Source organism: Nasonia vitripennis (genome assembly GCF_009193385.2).
Source record: "Nasonia vitripennis strain AsymCx chromosome 4 unlocalized genomic scaffold, Nvit_psr_1.1 chr4_random0005, whole genome shotgun sequence".
Taxonomy (NCBI): domain Eukaryota; kingdom Metazoa; phylum Arthropoda; class Insecta; order Hymenoptera; family Pteromalidae; genus Nasonia; species Nasonia vitripennis.
The window spans coordinates 2,014,374-2,035,158 of NW_022279640.1; the positions used below are offsets into that span (position 1 = coordinate 2,014,374).

General features: G+C 35.5%; 1 protein-coding gene across 1 annotated transcript in view; it reads left to right on the forward strand.

Annotated features, from left to right (window-relative positions):
* Window positions 1-20,785, forward strand: part of LOC103315901 (protein white) — a 501,432-nt gene that overhangs the window by 228,622 nt on the left and 252,025 nt on the right. Inside the window, exons 3-4 of the mRNA XM_031928240.2 lie at window positions 13,922-13,970; window positions 14,071-14,120. Of these exons, the coding sequence (XP_031784100.1) occupies window positions 13,922-13,970; window positions 14,071-14,120 (99 nt within the window). The remainder of the gene's footprint in view (window positions 1-13,921; window positions 13,971-14,070; window positions 14,121-20,785) is intronic.

Here is a 20,785-nt window from a genome sequence, read left to right on the forward strand (position 1 = left end):
AAAGAGTGTTGCGAAGACGGAGTTTTGCCGAGTAGTCGTCATTGTTAATCGAGAAAGTGTATGAAATTATTACAGTCAGAAGTGTTATAAGAGTAATTAAATAAATCGCTCGTATAATTTAAATATTAAATTTTGAGTAACTACAATCTAATTTTCCCTGTCTTTTCCTGCGGCCAAATCTCCTCCGAGTGAGTGAGTCTCATAGAGCCGGATAACTATTTCGCAACCTGGCGCCGTATAAATTCGGTCGTGAACCTTCGGAGATTGTATTAACGGGAGTAGTTAAGTGATTGGGTTCGTGGCTCAATGACACCGAAAAATCACTACCTTACAATTTAAATAAATTAGTAAATAATAAATTAGTAGAAGGTTTGCCAAATAAATTTGAAAGTGCTGAAATAAATTGCGCGAATTGTATTGAGAGTAAAATAGCTAATGTACCTTTCGAAAATAACAGAACAAAAACTACTGAAATTTTAGAATTAATTTATACTGATTTGAATGGTCCACATGGCACAACTGGCTATGGTGGAGAAAAATATTTTTTAACGTTTGTTGATGATTACAGCAAATGCACTAAAATTTTTTGTATCAAAAGTAAAGCAGAGACTGCAAATTGTTTGAAAGAATTTATTAATTTAGTTGAAAATAAATTCAATAAAAAAGTAAAGAAATTACGTTGCGATAATGGAGTAAAGAATACTTGAATAAGGAAATTTATAATTTTGTAAAATCTAAAGGAATTGAATTATTACCATGCCCACCCTACGTTCGTGAATTAAATGGAGTAGCAGAAAGATATAATAGATCCGCAATGGAAATGGGCAGATGTTTGATAAGAGAAGCAAAAATTCATAGGCTTCATTGGTCAGAAATTATGAAAACAGTAGCTTATTTAAGAAATCGTACTATTGAAAATACAGTGGAGAATAAAACTCCATATGATATATTTTTTGAAAAAAAAAACCAAACGTTGAATATTAGAAATTTATGGTAGTCGAATTTTTGTAAGAGTACCAGAAGCGTTGAGAAAAAGTAAATGGGACAATAAAGTTTAATTAGGTGTATTAGTAGGTTATGTTAAAAATGCTTATAGAGTCTTAGTAAATGGTAGAATAATAAATGCCAGACATGTTCAAGTAGTTGAAGAAAATATCAAATTAATCTGTCTAGATAAAGTTAATGATAATAAAAATAGAGATTCGGAAAAAAGCGAATCTGTAAATAAAAAAAAAATGAAACTGAAACTAATGAAAATGATGTAAATTTAAACGAAACTGATTTATTATCATCTACTCATACCTTCGGGGAAAGTAGAGATAACAATCAGAATGACCTTATAATTGAAAATGAAGGTAGTAAAAATATAACGATAAAAAGAAAATCAGATCGTAAGAACAGTCCTGTAAACAGGTATGGAAATCCAGTATCCCACTTTATTTATATAAATTATGTTGATGCAAATGTACCGAATACATATGAGGAGGCAATAAACTCCAGCGATTATAAAAAGTTAGTTTAATGAAGAATAATACATGGAAAGTTGTTAACAGATCAAAAGACGAAAATGTCATTGATGTTAAATGGGTCTATAAAAGGAAAAATAATAATGTATACAAAGCGAGACTAGTTGTAAGAGAATTTGAACAAAAGCTTTATAGTATAGTGTAACAAGTTAAGCACCGCGGCTAACTCGTAGCGGTAGGAGTACCGCTGCGCCGCGACGAAACAGCGAAGACTCGCGCATGATAAGAAAAACATATGCGAATTCGGCAATAGGAGAGAGAGAGAGAGAGAGAGAGAGAGAGAGAGAGAGAGAGAGAGAGAGAGACATAGAGAGACAGAGATCAGATTAGATTAGATAGTTTTTATTTGTGTACATTATGTTGTACAATAATAAGATTCAGCATTATAAGGTGAAAGTAGTTACAGTAAGTTGAGGCGTGTTTAGATTATGTATAGTATAAAAGTGTACCGATGGTGAAAATGAATAGCGCGAGAATGAGTAGGTGTATGCGTGTGCATGAGTGTGTATGAGTTATGTGTTTTCGAGTTGAAAGTAGTAATCTTTAGCAAGTTTTCTGAAGATGACAGTAGATGAGGTGTTTCTGATGTGAGATGGCAGGCTATTCCATAAGTATGAGGCGCTGATATGAAACGAGTTCCTCAGCGTCTCAGTCGCGAAGGCAGGTATTTCCAGAAGTGTCACCTCGCCCCCACAGGCCGGAGCGAGACACGGAAGTCAAGAAAGGCCAGTATGTATGATGGTACGACCGAGTTAAACATTTTACGAAGGAAGCAGACTGTGAATTACTTCCTGCGTCCGTCAGTGGTTAGCCACTGCAGCGATCCCGCCTGTAAGGGAAGATGTGCTCATCTCTCCTTACACCATAGATGTACTGAATCCCCGTGTTCACGAACCTCTGTAGTTTTAAGTCGAGTTCCTGCGTCAGGTCACAGTATACAAGAGAACAGTAGTCTATAAGGGGAAACAGGAGCGCTTGCACTAAGTGCTTGCGCAATCTGAGATTGGTACTTTTTCTGAAAAAGTAAAGCCTGTACATTAGCAAGTGAGCACGCTTACACACTTGTGTAACGTGCTCCTTCCGTGAGTTTAGAGTCAAGCACCAATCCCAGATTACACACAGAAGATTCAAAGCTAACCTGGGCATCCCCAATGTTGATATAGGTGTTAGCTATTGAAGGTAGTGCATTTATGTAGTAGGGGGAGCCCAGGACTATTTTGGTTTTGTTAACATTGAGATTTAGCCTGTTATGTGCAGCCCAGCGGATGACCTGCTTCGAGAAGCCGAAGGTGGATAGCTTTCTCAGGAGCCTGACGTGACACACAGTGTCAAACGCCTCGCTAAAGTCAAAGAGAAGGTGAAGTGTTACTTTCTTTTTGTTTATCCCGGCCCTGGCATCATCAGTTAGCTTAATTAGGCCAGACTGAGTGCTGTGACCAGTGCGGAAGCCTGTTTGAAGATTATCTAGTAGGAGCCTTGATTTAAGGTATTATGAGACTTGCCTGTGCACCAGCCACTCCAAGGCCTTGGATAGAAAGCAGAGAAGTGAAATCGGACGGTAGTCAGTCACGGCTGTTGGTGAACTGACTTTGTTGAGTGCGCGCACAAGTGACAATTTCCAAGCAGATGGGAAGCAGGGTTCGCTCAGGGATAGGTTGAAAATATGACTTAGTAAGGGAGCGAGAACCGGCAATGCTTCTGAAATAACAACCTGTGGGATGCCGTCACTTTTCCTGGCCTGGGTGTCAAAGTGCGAAACCACAGCGAACACGTCCGATTCCGTTATAGTGCTGAACTCGAAGTGCTCCGGGAGGTCAAGACTTTCCAGAGTGAGAAGATAATCCTCAACGGCAGGGGCCAATGAATCGTTGGAGATCGCGCTGAAATGCCTGTGGAGTTCATCTGTGGTAAATCGAGATGGTAATGGGGCCTTAGTGGCAGAAATTCTAAGTTTCTCCAGCTCTCTCCAGATCTCGGCAACGTCGGTCAAGGTAGACAGGCGTGAATAATAATAAGATATTCAGGCTTGCCTGGCTTGCCAGACGATTCACCGTCAGATGATGAAATAACACTAACCGTCAGAAATTTATGTATATAGAGGGCCACACCTCCTCGGCGTCGGTGGTGATGATGATATCACGCTCGCTGTCATCGTTACAGCGCATGTAGAGTCTCCCTTCTCTGACGAAAGTTCGGCAGCCCTGCCTCCTCTTGGCCTCCAGCCTACCCCTTGTATGCAGCTTATGGACACAATTTGCTAGTGTGTAGCTTTCGTTTCCTGACTTTGGCGATGACGATCTAGCGTGCAAGCACACTTGAAGATAGGGTGACGGCGAGTGGTGGCAGTCTACCGTCACCCCTGGCGGAGCTGTTTGTAGCATCAAACCTCCCCATGGTCCTGACGCATGCTACGCCTCTTCTGAATACCGTGGGGTCAAGCGCGTTCATAACTGAGAAAGCGAGGAGGTGCAGTGAGGTTTCATGGGTATAGTGCAAACCCGTGACAACCACAACAGTGTTCAAGGTCTGCTCCTGGCGCCTCTTGACCTCAGCCAATTCACTGCGTAGGCTGCAAATCTTCGCAGTGTTGGGCACACTACTGCCGTTGTCCTGCTGCATTGTCGGGCTTCTCGATGACAGATCTTGGATTTGTACCTGCAGCTCGGTGATGGTAGACTCAGCATTGTGTATGCGAGTTTTGAGTGCAGGCAGCTCATCGAGGGCCTTAAGTCGCTTCTCCAGTGAGCCCAGACGCTGCTCAATTTTAGAAATCCTCTCCGACACGATGTTCTGGGTCTTGAGGGCCTCCATTTGTCCCTCAAAGCTGCCTCAACGGACGGCGTTGGTGTTGTTACTTCGGCCGAGCGGGTTGGTGAGGGATTTCTCGATGTGTTGGCTGATGGTGGTGCTGACCTCGTCTTCTTATTCACCGGCTGCTGTTGTTTGGGAGTATTCTTGTCTGCTGCTGTTGTTGCAGTTACTCCCGTTGCTGGTGTTGTAGCAGAGGTTGATTTAGTCCTCACTTTGGGACCCTTGGCGTTGTTATTGTCTGCACATGAGCGACAAGCAATAATGAAACGATGTTCATTGCGGAGACGCCGTGCAAGTGAGAAAACAAGACAAGCAGATTTGCAGGTTTGGAGCCGTGTAGAAAGTTTGCAGTAGAAAAGATGACAGAGAAAAATTGCAGCCTTCGGCGATTTATGTATCGTCATGAAGGTTGCAAAAAAGGAGCGTGTAACTATCTACAACAGAAGAGGGCCCAAAGGCAAGAAGCAGCAGAAAAGCAGTACAAAAAAATGATGGATAAGCAGAGCTGAGAGAGAGAGAGAGAGAGAGAGAGAGAGAGAGAGAGAGGATGGGTGTGTTATCACTGCATCTACAGTTGCAGCGAGGCGGCTTTTATCACTGATACTCTACACGCCCTAAGCTTCAAAAGGCTACGAAACCTAATCCGTCACACCTTCTATTCAAGCGTCGTGATGGCGTTTTTTTCTCTTGCCACGAAATGACCTTTGAATGGCCTTTGAAAAAATAATTTCGAGTATTTCTCCTCGGGCTTCTACTAGCCTAATACGTGCGGGTACAAATCTCTGAAATTAGGCGGCCAAAATTTTTATTTTATAACTAAATGAGGCACACACTTGCGACAATAGCTAGCAGGGCATCATATAAAAGAACTAAACCCTCGCGAATATTAAAATAAAGGTACAGGGGAGATAACAAATTCCAGATCAAGCGCGACATTATTCTATTTTTGATCTGTAAAAATTGGCGTCTATGGGCTTTTTTCAGCTTTTTTTTGGTCGATGAGGTTTAAATTTCTAAATAATTTGATTTGTTTGACTGATAAGTATAAAATGGTTCTTGATTGCTAGATTTTCAGATAAGTTTGGCAACCGAATGCCAGTCACGATTTGAAAAGCGGTAGTACCAACTGGCATTTATTTTGACGTTTTTTGGAATACATTGATTTATTTCTAAATAAGATAATGTAAATAGGCTTTGAAAAATAAATAAATATTCAAAATTCATCCAGCTCAACTGCTTCATATTTATTATTTATGACTGTGTTTTTTTCGTACAATCTTCCATGAATAATTTAACAGTTAATATCAATATTTCTATTCACAACTTTGTGTAAAAAAGCTTCATATTTTTAAATAAAAGGTTTCACTTTTAAACAAAGTTTATTTTTAAGTTTTGTATAAAATGATACTTGGTTCATTCATGTTTGAGGTTAACGGCCCAGTGTTCACGCTCCTACGACATGCCAGAATTGATACCACCATCTCAAGTACAGCATTAAATTGTGTAAGATTTAAGTGTTCGAACAGTTGAAGTTCAATTGTATTGAAACATTTAATAATGTCCAATTTTTTAATCCTAGTATTTTATTTTTGCTTGAATGTCAATATTGGATACTACTTATGAATGCATAAAGGGTTGATTGCATGCATATATATTACCTATGCCATCAAATAAGAAATTTGATTATCATATAACTAGTTCACCACACGCGGCCGTAAGGTTATATGACTAGTTCCACGGCCGCGCTTCGCGTTTTGCATGTAAGGACCGCTGGTGCTCGCCCGATCCACTGACGCTCGCGCTGCGCGCATGCCCCGATATTGCATAATGCTCGCGCTTCGCGCGAGCGTCTGGCGATTAATTAAAGCTTTTGGGCCATTCAATTATATGTACCAAAAATCGATTCTAAGGTTGCCGTTTATGTATAAGCGTTAAAAAAATGTTTGCCACAGTAAAAAGTTGTGTTTTTAAGATATCTACAACTTTTATATTTATGGTTTTTATGTAAAATATATAGCCTCAAAGTTTTATGATAAATACTGGTTTATTGCTATAAAAAAATCGATTTTGGCCTGTTAACTCGAATTGAAAGCATTTTCACGCTTGAGTGTAAATAAAAAGAAGTTGTATTTTTTTGAGATTTACAACTTTTTCCTTTGACTTTTTTTGTAGAATGCATAGAATTCGAGTTAGAGCCAAAAAACCGGTTTTAGCAATTTTTGGATGTGACCGCATTCTGTGTATACATGCAGAATCAAGCCCAAAATAAATTTGGCACCTAACTATTACGAGGGGAGTTCGCACAAAAATTTTTAGCCCCATTGATAAAAGTCTCTCAGAGATAATCGTGTAACACCAACATTTTTATTCAATAAACACGCAAAAATTAAACAAATTGTTGCCCGCATTTTAAACAAACATAGATGATTGGGATAAAAGAAAATTAGTTTCTAGGTATGTGCGAGAGGAGGCTCTTTCCAAAATTTCAGCCCGAGCAGTCGAAAATTGCGTGAGATATCGCATCTACCGTGTCGAAGTCATGCCTAAAAATAAGAAATAGATTTGGATTTTATGAACTAATTAAAGTATAGATTATTAATCTATACCAAATTATACAGGTTATTTTGTAATCTATACTATATAACGGTGTGCTGGGTGCAGTTATTCAGTTTCCAGCTCCGCTATAATCAAGGTCCGTAGACCTCGTTACTCTCGAGAAGGAGAGTCGTCGGGATAGCACCTAGTGCTGAATAGGCTCCGGCCAGGCCAGTTACGCTGCGATCTCGTACATATACGAGACGCAAGCCCGCGGAGGCGGCTGGGTCGGTGATGGAGCGAGATACAAGTGTACGCGTAGGAACACGCAAAATAACGACTACCGAGATTGTTGAGGGACAGTCACATCGTTTATTGACAAGCTATATACAGGGCTTGCACGCGAGCAAGCGAGGTCGCAGGTACGAGGGAGGATAAGGAGAGCCCTGGCGAGTGTAGCGTCATTGTTCTCTCTCTCTCTCTCTCTCTCTCTCTCTCTCTCTCTCTCTCTCTCTCTCTCTCTTTCTTTCTTTCTCTCTCTCTCTCTATCTTACCAGCGAGCGACAACGTGTTTTAGACTCGGAATCACTGTAGCGCCATACCGAATGCTCTCCACTTCTTACACCCTCATAAGACACAGCTTCAAAATCTACACCAATTATTTACAGATTTTGAATTTTACAAATAATTTTTTATGAATAACATGGTTCGCGGAATTTTCTCATCCTTCTAGGCAGCACTATATGCCTACAGCGAGCAATTTTTTATCCGCTACATAAGGTTCCCAGTAGGCCTGTACGTAGATACGTGTGTATGTATCTGTGGGTTTTATCCCATCTCTAAAGATATGCGTGTGCTTTATGTGAAACTCAAAGCGTTTTGCTTTTAGCGATGTTTTTGAAACATTATATTTTTTTACATTTTCTTATCGTATTTTTTTAAATATTATTTACATTTGCTAACATAATAAAATAATAAAATCAAGTAAATAAACCTTGGTAAAAAAAATCGATCGTAAAAGAACTATGGTAGCCAATTTACAAATGTTTGCCAAAACCCTTGCCAAATCATCGGTCAACTGCATTTAACTATTAGAAGACTTACATATATGTATTGGTAAATATTAGATTAGTAGCTAATCTGTACACGCGCGCCACGTAATCTACTTGTGTGTACAATTTCTAAGATAACTTTAAAATTGAATAAAAGTTCATTAACTTTAAATCTAGTTCTACGATGTAAGAACCTTTCTATTATTCTTGTACATTACTAATACAGTAGTATAAATAAATTATTTAGGCAGCCTTCAATGGTTTATTGTCTTTTTGAACGATTTTTAAAATTAGCAAGACGTCGCCCAACCTACTGCAAAATCTTGTGTATTTATACAAGTTCAAATTAAATAACGATTTTAAATAAATATTTAGCTCTAGGAGAAAATCGACATAACTTACAAGGAAAGGTACCCAACCCGAACTCACCGATTTTGATGATTTTCATATATGTTGTAGAACATAAAAAAATAAGAGACACGTATTTTTTTTTATCGGCTAATTTTCACTTTTAAGGGGTAAAAACCTCCCCTAAAGTTAACCCCCAAAAAGCGTTTTTTTTAAATATCTCGGCTTAAAATTAATATTTTTCAATGAAACAAATTGGAGGTTATTTCTTACAAAAAGAGCAAGTATTTCATGGTGATTTGAAGAGTAAGGGTAGCATCCCCTATTTTTTAGGGGTTGAAAACATATATTTTTTGGCAGAATTTTATAATAAAAATGTTTAAACCGACTAAAAAAAATTGGAAAAAATGTTTAAACATCCTTAATAACAAAATTTAGTTGACGTCTTTCGGTGTTTTCATAAATATTTCCCCTAAGGGGGTAAACCACCCCTAACACAAAATAACTGTAAATATGTAATTCAATACATAATATTTCGTAGAAAGTTTGTATATAGAGGTTTTCGAGGTCGCTGATTACAAATCTGTTATCAGATTTTGAAAATTCAAAATGGCAGAACCAATAGGACGGAAATATCGAAAAAAAATTTTATATAATAAAAAAGTTTTAAACGACTAAAAAAATTGGAAAAAATTTGTAAACATCTATAATAAACAAATTAAGTTTTTCGATTTTTTCATAGATACTACCCTTTAGGGGGTAAACCACCCCTAACACAAAATAACTATAAGTATACTTCAATCCATAATATTTTGTAGAAGGTTTGTATATAAGGGTTTTCGAGATCGCTCTTTGCAAATCTGATATCAGATTTTGAAAATTCAAAATGGCGGAAACAATGTGGTGGACGAAAATGTCGAAAAAAAATTTTAACTTTCACAAAAACTTGTTATAAATGTGTTATCTTCGTAGCCTGTACATGTGAACTAAAGAGCCTTAAACCCTAAACCCCTAAAGAACAAATAGGCTAAATGGTTGTGCATTTTAACCAAACGACTCCAAACCCCTAACCTCCAGACAAGCCGAAGGCCTATGCTTTACCGTAGACACGAGTATAGACATATTACCGATATTTTATTCTATCATTTTGTATGTAACAAATAACGTCTCGTTTTATGTTTCAATCAAAGATTATTTATTTTTCTGCTTTTATAAATTAGCATAATTTCAAAAGTAATTTCATAAATTATAAAGTATTTCATAAATTGCATAATTATATAATTTTATAAATTCAAAAAGTCCACACTTTTTTGCAAATGAAAAAACATAGGTTAATAAAATTAGTTTATCAAACTCTTTTGCGTTTTGTAATAAAATTTAATGTTGTCAAACTTGGGAGTTTTTCATTGTTACAATTATTTCGTAAGCCAAACGTTTTTTAGATGAATTCTCGAAGTAATGATTATTGTATCTATAGTAAAATATTTACAGTCTGGAATTCCATAATAATACTATTTGATACGATTTAATGAATTTATCAAAAAATCTAAATTTAATAATAAATATTATTCTAATTATTATTATTATTTTTCATTATCATTGCTATTATCAGTATTACTGTTATTATTGCTATTGCAATTATGCTTATTCTTCTTCTTCTTATTATTATTATTATATTACTATGATAATTTTTGTTATTGGTAAAAATACATAAAAGAATATTAATACTCGAACTTCATTTGCAATTAAAGAACACGTTGTTATTGAAAGGGAATTTTATATGCATTCATTAGTTTAATGAATGTTATCGTACATTCAATGATAATTCCACAGATAAATGTCTTTCACTCATAAAAGTTGTTGACAATATGTGCGAATCAGTATGTTCTTTTTTTAGATTGTTTTCATCGAGTGTTCACCTCAGCTGCCTGTGTTATCTTTTAGGCAGTGAGTGAGTTTTGTGGGTATTCTAGTTCGATGCTAGAAAGTACGAATAGTACGTCTTTTTGTTTGTCAGTGGTATCATACAGTTGTAGAAAATTTTCTTTAGTGATTTTATATAGATTTACATTATTCAATTTCAAAGTGAATAAAAGTTGAATAAAACCAAAAATAGAGTTTTCCGAACATCACAAAGTGGAACGAGAATTCTTCTCCAATGCATAAATTAATGATTTGATTCAATTTACATTCACTCGTTTTATTCTGGTAGAAATGTAGCAGTCGTGCCTTACATGCAAAAACACAGCTTGTATAAATTTTACCGCTTGTTTTCATTTTAGATTGAAAAATGAAAATTAATCCGTTAAACGTTCTAAACTTATTATTAGCATACTTTCAAGCGTTAAACATACCAGATAGTGTCACGAATTATCACGAAACAGAGTTGGCCGAAAAAATAAAAGAAATTTTAATAGATGCAACACATGATTTCAACGATGTAGAAATGATTACTGATGACTCTTTGGATTTTCAAGAAGAGTATAAAGACCATAATGTGGAAATAATTGAAGATGAAGTGCAACATCATTTTCCTGATCCGGATATAGCACCAACAAATCAATGTACAGCAGATAATGAAGAACTAGATTTTGAATACAAAAAAAGAGCTGTAGAATTTTGGAGAAGTAGCAAAACGAAGCAAAATGTAAGTCTCAAAACAGTGCAAAACAGATTCAAAAAAGTATCATCTATTAGTCAGCTACGTCGTTGGGCTCATTCAATTAATAAAGGTGGCACGTATAGAGAAAAAGTAGCACAAATTTGTCAGTATACCCTGGATAATTTTCAAGCAGCTCTCGACAGTGGTTCAATTATCCATGATGAAGATATAATTCGATGGGCCTTACAAGCTAAAAAAGAAATTGGTTTTGATGATATTAGATTCAAAGCTTCTAAACATTGGTTACTCAAATTTAAGCAAGCACACCGAATAGTTTCTAGGAAAATAAATAAGTTCATAACAAGAAGAACACTAGAAAGTAGTGCAGAACTTACGGCTAAAGCTGAAGCATTTATCGATGACGTTAAATCGTGTATACCAAGGATTGGACTCGAAAATTTGTATAATACAGATCAGAGCGGATTTCAGCTAGAAATGCATTCTGGAAGAACATTAGCAGTAGAAGGAGAAAAGCAAGTGCAATGTCTGGTACAGTCAATTTCAGCAACAACGCATAGTTATACTATACAGCCACTAATATCAGCTACTGGACAACTGTTGTCACCGCTATTTCTTGTTTTAAAGGAACCAAGTGGCAAGTTTGGCCCTATTGTAGAACAAAACATATTTAGACCAGAAAACGTGTACGTGGAAGCATCCAAATCTGGAAAATTAACAACAAGTAAGGGAACTAATAACAATTTTTACATTGTAATATCGTTGATCAGTTAATTAGTAAGTCGTTTAATTGCAGATCACTTCAAAATCTGGTTGGAAAAAATATTTTATCCCTATGTAGGCCATCACTCAATACTATTACTTGATTCTTGGAGTGGTCATTGTGACAAAGTTATAGAAGAAACAATGCCACAAAATAAAATTATTAACATAAAAAAATTCCAACTGGAACCACAGGAAAAATACAACCACTTGATGTCTATGGATTCCGTATTTGGAAAAACTTTGTCCGAACATTTTCTGATAATGTAATTTTAATGGATCATGATATGAATTTACATGTGAGAAATAATATAATTAAACTTCAATCATTGGTTCACAACCAACTGTCTTCACCGAGATATATAGATTTGTTTAAATATTCCTGGTATAAAAGCGGTTACGTCAATGAAAAACCAGATAAATTTGATAATCCTATAGATTTCAGTTTTGGAAAGTCTTGTGCAACACATTGTGAAATAGAAGGGTGCACAAACATTGCAATTGTACGATGTGGTTGGTGCAAAAAAGCATTGTGCTTTAAACACTTTTATGAGAACTACCATTATTGTAAAAACATCGTAAAATAATATATTTTATGCTCAATACAAAAAATGCACTATGGCAAAAGATAAAAGATTGTAGATTATTATTATACTCTAATATTATAAACAAAAATACATTATAAGTTGAATTTACAATAAAGGAATTTCAATAACATTCTGATAACAATTTCTACGGAAATTATAAAACTGCTTCACACACAGAATTTTCTTGTTTACAAATTTAGGAATTTGAGGTGGTTTGGTTAAAAAGCACAACCATTTAGCCTATTTGTTCTTTAGGGGTTTAGGGTTTAAGGCTCTTTAGTTCACATGTACAGGCTACGAAGATAACACATTTATAACAAGTTTTTGTGAAAGTTAAAATTTTTTTTCGACATTTTCGTCCACCACATTGTTTCCGCCATTTTGAATTTTCAAAATCTGATATCAGATTTGCAAAGAGCGATCTCGAAAACCCTTATATACAAACCTTCTACAAAATATTATGGATTGAAGTATACTTATAGTTATTTTGTGTTAGGGGTGGTTTACCCCCTAAAGGGTAGTATCTATGAAAAAATCGAAAAACTTAATTTGTTTATTATAGATGTTTACAAATTTTTTCCAATTTTTTTAGTCGTTTAAAACTTTTTTATTATATAAAATTTTTTTTCGATATTTCCGTCCTATTGGTTCCGCCATTTTGAATTTTCAAAATCTGATAACAGATTTGTAATCAGCGACCTCGAAAACCTCTATATACAAACTTTCTACGAAATATTATGTATTGAATTACATATTTACAGTTATTTTGTGTTAGGGGTGGTTTACCCCCTTAGGGGTAATATTTATGAAAACACCGAAAGACGTCAACTAAATTTTGTTATTAAGGATGTTTAAACATTTTTTCCAATTTTTTTTAGTCGGTTTAAACATTTTTATTATAAAATTCTGCCAAAAAATATATGTTTTCAACCCCTAAAAAATAGGGGATGCTACTCTTACTCTTCAAATCACCATGAAATACTTGCTCTTTTTGTAAGAAATAACCTCCAATTTGTTTCATTGAAAAATATTAATTTTAAGCCGAGATATTTAAAAAAAACGCTTTTTGGGGGTTAACTTTAGGGGAGGTTTTTACCCCTTAAATTGAAAATTAGCCGATAAAAAAAAATACGTGTCTCTTATTTTTTTATGTTCTACAACATATATGAAAATCATCAAAATCGGTGAGTTCGGGTTGGGTACCTTTCCTTGTTAGTAGTGCTACCATCGAGATGATATATCGGGAAATAGGTGTATTATTATTCATTACATTTCTTTAGAACAAAATTTTTAATTTTAATTAAAAAATTTAACATAGGATTTCAATGAAGTTCACCTAAAATCTCATACAAGATTTTGCAATAGAGGATAAATCATGTTCAAGTGTAGAGAAATAAACTTATTTGTTGTTGAACAGTTGATAAACTAGTTACCCAATTTTATTGAACTAACTAATTTTATTGAGTAACTAGTTTGAGTTGAAGAATGGGTGGTGGACTATACTGCCAGAGCAACTCTATTCTAATTGTGTCGGGGTCATCTTATTTTTTACATTCTCCAATAACGATTGATAAAATTACATATTTTAAATAAATGACAACTATACATTAAAAATTTTGTTTAATAATTTTAAATAAATATCGTGCAAAATTTAAATAGCTATTTTAAATATTTTTATAGTTCATGGTGTCGCAAAGTCTGGTACTTTAACAGCCATTATGGGTCCAAGGTATGAACTATATATACATATAAATATATATATATATATATAATACATATTATACTTATACAATAATAAATTTTATTTTGCCTGAATGATTTTGTTTTAGTGGAGCAGGAAAAACAAGTCTTCTTGCAGCAATCAGTTTACGAATCAAAGGTAAAATTAACTAAAAGTACTACTTCTAATAACTTTAAACGACATTTTTTTTTTTAATTTATTTTTTTAGTATGCAACTTGAAATCTTATCATATGTTCCACAAGTCCCTATATAAAAAAGTCATGACCGGATGAAGTGAAGCCAAGAATGCGTCAATATGATTGTATCGTTAGAATTTTTTGATTTGTTTTTGATTTCTGAAATTGATTCTAATATTAAAAATGTAATATAATACTATAATACATATCAAATTGTAATTTGTGTATTTATAATATTCTATTGTAAATATTATTATTGTTACAAAAACAAACATGATTTGAACGTTGACACGAACTGAGTTGAGACATAATCTTAAAATTTGAAACCGTGGCAATTTGGAAATTTATATGAGCGCGAAATGAATCATATATTGTAAAGTTTGATATATTTCCGTGATAGAAAACAAATATTAAAAATATCAACCAAGCATGTATATTTCATTTAATAAGCTAATGAAGTAATAGTCTACTACAGTGCGCGCAGCGCACTGCGCCAAGTCTAATATCAAAATAAAAGAGAACAACTAGATATTTCAAAAATGAAACGGGTCTATGCTATTTCATTTACCAGAACTGTTATCTACAAAACTTTTAATCTAATCTTATATGGCTGATTCTGTCATAATTTGTACAAAACGTGCACCTGCTTCTCAAATGCTTCCAAAACCGGTAGAAGACTTGCAAGCAGTTTTGTGTTTGTGGAGTATGCTTTATATAACAATCTGACAGTTACGATCTTGCCTTATCAAGATTTTTATTAAATTAGCGCGCAAAATGGGCCTTAGATCCCTCGTAGAAAATACGCCATAAGATATGGCCAGTGAATAACTACTGGCCATATTTTCTTAGCACAATATGTCAACATAATATGCCCACATTATGTTGAGTACTTGACTCCACCAATAAGTTTATAACCTAAAATCCATAAATTTAATAATCAAATTTCTTTTTAAGCAGTAAATTTTAAAATCATTTACGTTTAAAAAAAGGATTTTACAATAAATTTTGAAAATACAAGGCAATTTGTTAAGAGTAGTAACCTAACCTTGAATATTCATACATTACATATAATCACACTCAAAACTCACTAACATATATGTATACTATTCTGGCATGCATGTTTTTACGTAAGTGTAGATATAAGAAAAAACATCACGTGAGATTTGTGTGTTCAAGATTATCAACGATGAAGTGTAAAAGTGATGATCTTGACAGATATTCTCCCAACTCAGTGTTCGAGTCAGTCGCAAGCATTATCTATCATTATATTGCCTTATATGCAGTGTATTTATGAAAGATGTTTAATTTGTGATGTAGATGTTTATTTTATTATGTAGAAACAGGCTAGCGTAACGATTTTTGCTTGTCTATCTTTGCTAGCTGATCCACACCGAAGCCCATGGCTCCGGAGGCAAAATTTACCCATGGGTGTTTACATGAGAATTTAAACTACAGTACTTGAGATGAAGACAAGTAGATATATTGTTTTAGAAGCTTGAAACAAATCACCATGCAAATTTTTGGCCCTCTAAGTATGATAGTTTTTAATTGAGAGCAAAAAGAAAATAGAAAAAAAGTAATCGTACAATCATTGAGAATTTGGTTTTGCTCTCAATTAAAAACTATCATACTTAGAGGGCCGAAAATTTGCATGGTGAGTTGTTTCAGGCTTCTAAAGCAATATATCTACTTGTCTTCATCTCAAGTACTGTAGTTTAAATTCTCATGTAAACACCCATGGGTAAATTTTGCCTCCGGAGCCATGGGCTTCGGTGTGGATCAGCTAGCAAAGATAGACAAGCCAAAATTGTTACGCTAGCCTGTTTCTACATAATAAAAAAAGCATCTATATCACACATTAAACATCTTGCATAAATACACTGCATGATATAAGGAACTATAGTGATAGATACTGCCTGTGACTGACTGGAACACTGAGTTGGAGAATATCTATCAAGATCAACACATTTAGACTCCATCATTAGCAATCTTGAACACACAGATTACACCTGATGTTTTTTCTAATATCAACACTTACATAAAAACTATACATGTCAGTGTGAGTATTAAGTGTGGTCATGTTTGCACATATGCATAAACGTGTTCAAGGTTAGGTTGACATTCTTAAAACGTTGGCCATCATTTTATTCCATATTATCCCTACTTACCGTCGCCTGTTGACAGGGACGTGTGGCCACGATATGCCCTACAATCTGGCTACTGAGCATTAAATTCAACATATTGTGGCCATATTAGCGTAAATTTCCTACGAGGGATGTCATTTCTGTAACTATTCTCCAAGATGGACTTTAATCGTTGATCTATATAAAAATACTAAAACCATTTAAACTAAATTCTGAATTATACGCGAGAATTTCGCGCTCCCTCACTCTTCACTCCGATGCTCCGGGCCACAACTGAGCAGCAGAACATCGGCAACGCCACGAGCCAGCAGCAGCGTACAGTTGCGTGTTTTGGGATTTTTGTGTCAAATTCGTATATCTTCCAAATGAAATGAGTTAGGATAATGAAATTTGGTGTGCTATAGAATGAAGTGTTTAAGAATATGAGAAAAATAGTCCTAATACACAAATGTTGTTACACAACCTTAAAAGTAGTGCCCAAGCATAGGAATTTTTGATAAAAATATATCAATACTCTTCCGAAATTTAGAAAAACCAATTTCCTCGACTTCTACACATATTTTCCAATGTATTTTTTCACGTTGAATCGATATCCGGTAGTCGCATTGCCGTAGAATGCCTCACTTAAGAGAAAAACGCAAATTATCGCGTTCTTCTTGATTTAAAATACTTAAAATGCTCATTTGTGATCATTCGTGCTTTGAGACTACTTTTATTCGACAACATTGTCCGCTATTTCGAATTATATTAATTTGACTATGTAAGTAAATATATAGTTCAACGTATATTTTATAAATATATATTTATTTAATTATATTAAATCTCAAAATCTTACAATATTACAATAAAAGCTTTATTTATATATGTAATTAAAAACATACTATGCAAAATAAAGAATGAATAAAAGTTATGTATATATTGTAGTGTGGCTTCGCTCGGCAACACCCCATTTTAGTGTCTGTGTGATTTTTATTTTGAAAATATTATTTTCATGATCTGATGATTATGTTCTAGTTGGTTAAGAACGATCTTATTGTATTATATAAAATTTGTAGATCATAAAAAAGTCAAGAACTTAATGTTTGTCGAAATAGAGAAAATCAAAAGAAAAAGAGTAAAAGTACTGAATTAACGTCGAACTTCTACTGCTAATGGCATTTAGAATATATAGTTTTTTTTCCATTTCTTCGTAAATTGTTTTAAAATTAAGTTTGATTCTTTTTATTTTTGATTATGTATTACAATATATAAATCTGGTTCGCCACTCTTTCTTATAATAACCATCGCGGCTTATTTGTATGACCTGTGGTCTCTTATATATGTTGATGATCGATCTTTTTGTTTTTACGTAGCATAATGAGGAAAAAAATCTGTTTTTTATTTTATTAATGTGTTTTTGTTTCATAACCATTCTTTGATTTACTTTTTTGTGATAATTTTATCGAAAGAGTTAATAAAAATAGTAAATGTGTACCTAAAAGTGAATAATATTTCCTATCTTTTCACCGCGGATAATTTAGATTATCGTTTATAGTTCTTTTGTTATGCACCAAAAGTGAAATTTTTTTAACCCGTTATAACTCGATCACTACACTGTATAAGTTTATAACACTCGGTTAATACTTTTCTGCCGTGTTATAACCAGGGCCAGAAGGGCCCTGTGTATTGTAAATTAACGTCGGGCGTGCGGAAGGCACGGCTCGGCCGACTCAGATCATGCACGTGTTCTTACACGAGCCCGCGGAGGCGGCGTAGGTCGGGTCGTAGGAAATAACACACGAGAAGTTAGATAGGAAAATGTATATTCAATTGTAACTATACACGGAGGTGCAAACGCCGCACACTTCGACGAACGATAAAGAGAGACGAGAGATATTACCTCGTCGACGTGAGAGAGTGAGAGTGCAGGTACTTACAACTCAGTAGTGGCAGTAGTACTTGACGCAAACGGACGTGGTCCAGTCTCGAACGTGGAGATGCAACAGTTCGGACGGGCGTCGCAGCGGCTCGTCGGTAACGCACGGACGAATATCGTTCGCTCTCGAGATGCTCGCAGGACTCACAACAAACCCGCGTATAGTAGCAGCGCGAGCTACTCGTGTGGATAGCGCAGCGAGACTAACTCCGAATAATAAAAAGTTTCTGAATAATAAAAAATAAATGAAGGAAAAATAAAACTTTTAGAAAATGACCCGGGGTTAACAGGATCTAAATTCTAAAAGATAGAGAAAAGGGATAAATGATCCGGTGTTATTCGGTTCATTTATCCAAGCGATAGTTATAGAAAGGAATAGAAAGTTAGGATAGTAAAAATAGATTCTTACTTACTTTTTGCCGCTGGCTGCTTCTTTGGTACTAACGTGGAGGGATGAAGGCTCTTGGTAAAAATAACAACAGAACACTCACAAATTCAATTAAATCTACTTTATATTTTATATTAAAAATACAACCGTGCGTACTAGCGCAAATCTAAAACTACGGGTACAGCGCGTGGATCTACTATCGCGTACAAGCGCAAATCTAAAACTACCGAGCTTACTTAGAGCCGGGACCGAAGTATCAAACTAGAAAGATGTTTCGCAGCACGAAGGGCCTAGAGTCCTCCCTTCACGATGTTGTTGGGATCGCGTTCCGCCTAGATGCTGAAAATTAGCGAGTGAGAGAAGCCGTTAAATTTGAGCTTTCCCTCACTTACGCCGAATTTTCGCATCTCTCCTCTTACGCAGCTTCGGTCAGGCCCTTCTGTATAAAATTTGTATAACATTTCCCAAGTATTTTATTTATCATTAATAAAAGTTGAGCAGAGTATTGTATAAATATTTCAATATTATAATTTTAATAATTGTGAAATTTTCTACAAATCGATACCAAACAACTAGATCTAAAACTTAGTAATAAAGCTCTTCTGCGCGTTAGTTTAAGAAAATATTATAAATAAATGAATTTACTCTTGAATTTACTAATAAAATTTATACATTTCATTCGTTTACAGCCTCAATATTTATTCTAACTCCTTTTTTATTTTTAAAATTTAATAAATTAGCAATGCATCGTTATAACAACCGTAGCTTCACACCGACCGATTATTATAACTCTGCAAAATGGCATACTTTACTGTAACAATGGTAGTTTGACACCGACCGACTGTCGCAACAAAATATGATAAAATTAAAATAAACAAATAGACACTTGATCCATTCATAAATCATGCACAAGAAGCGAACTGTATAAATCGAAAAATATACAGTTTAGTGCCAAATAATTAATGAATAAATCGCGTTATCAGTTTGTAAAATTATAACTATACTACAAGCTGCAAGCAAACTATGCATTTATATACTTTTATGTAGAATTATCCCACTAACACTGTTGCTAAAAGGTCCGAGCCTCGTAGGCTGTCTTAATTACAGTCGCTCAAGACGCTGCCGATATCTTAGGCAAACACAGCTGCTCGTCATAAAATTACGCTTGGTTCGTCACGCCGAAAACTTTCTCGTACCGAATAATGCACAGAAAAACTTTACTATTGCTATTGTAGTGCATCCGCTGATGCCTCTCGCCGATGCGCGCAGCTCCAGAGGTTTACGATAGGGCTATCTGTCCCTCGCTTTCTCTCTTCAGGCCCGCATCTCCGAATTTGCTCTGGACGAGCGTCACGTATGCATTTATGTTTTAAAAATTAAAGTTTAAAAATTTTTTAAAATATTGAAAAATTCGCACGACGTGACACATGGTCGCATTGTTGTCCAGCGAGTCTTACCAGCCGACGATATCGCCAAATGAAGACGAGTCGCGCTGGCGTGTACAAGTGGGCATCGGCGGGTTCAGAGTAATGGTTCTCTACGAACCAGGCGCGGCTACGACCGCGACGAGGTCGTTAGGACTTCAGATCGCTAGCGCCTGCGGTCGACCTTTGCGACAACGCGATGGCCATCAAGCACAGTGTGCAAATGGTCAGACGTCGCCGATCGTGGGATTTGTGGACTTGCCATTATGCTGGAGTGACCTTCTAGCGAATGATTGACGAAGTGATCAGCCCAGAACTCCAGCCATACGCGTACTCGTATCTCAATAATATCATCATCGCGACAGAGACGTTTGAAGAGCATCTTGAGTACTAAGAGAAAGTGCTCCAGCGAGTGAACGCGGCTGGATTGACGATCAACTGGGACAAAAGTGCCTTCTGCCGAGAAGAGGTCAAGTACCTCGGCGTCCTGGTTAATCACGATAGTTTTCGGCCAAATCCAGAGAAGATAGCGCCCATTGTGGTGTATCCAGCGCCGAAAAACCTGAAACAGCTGAGTCGTTTCCTAGGAATGGCGTCGTCGTATCGCAAATTCTTGCAAGAATTCGCGACCGTCGCTGAACCGCTCCATCGCCTGACGAAGAAAGGTAGAAAATACGAGTGGGGGACGGAACAACAAGACGCTTTCCAACAAGTGAAAGCGCTGATAGCGTCTGCACCGATTCTTTATCGCCCAG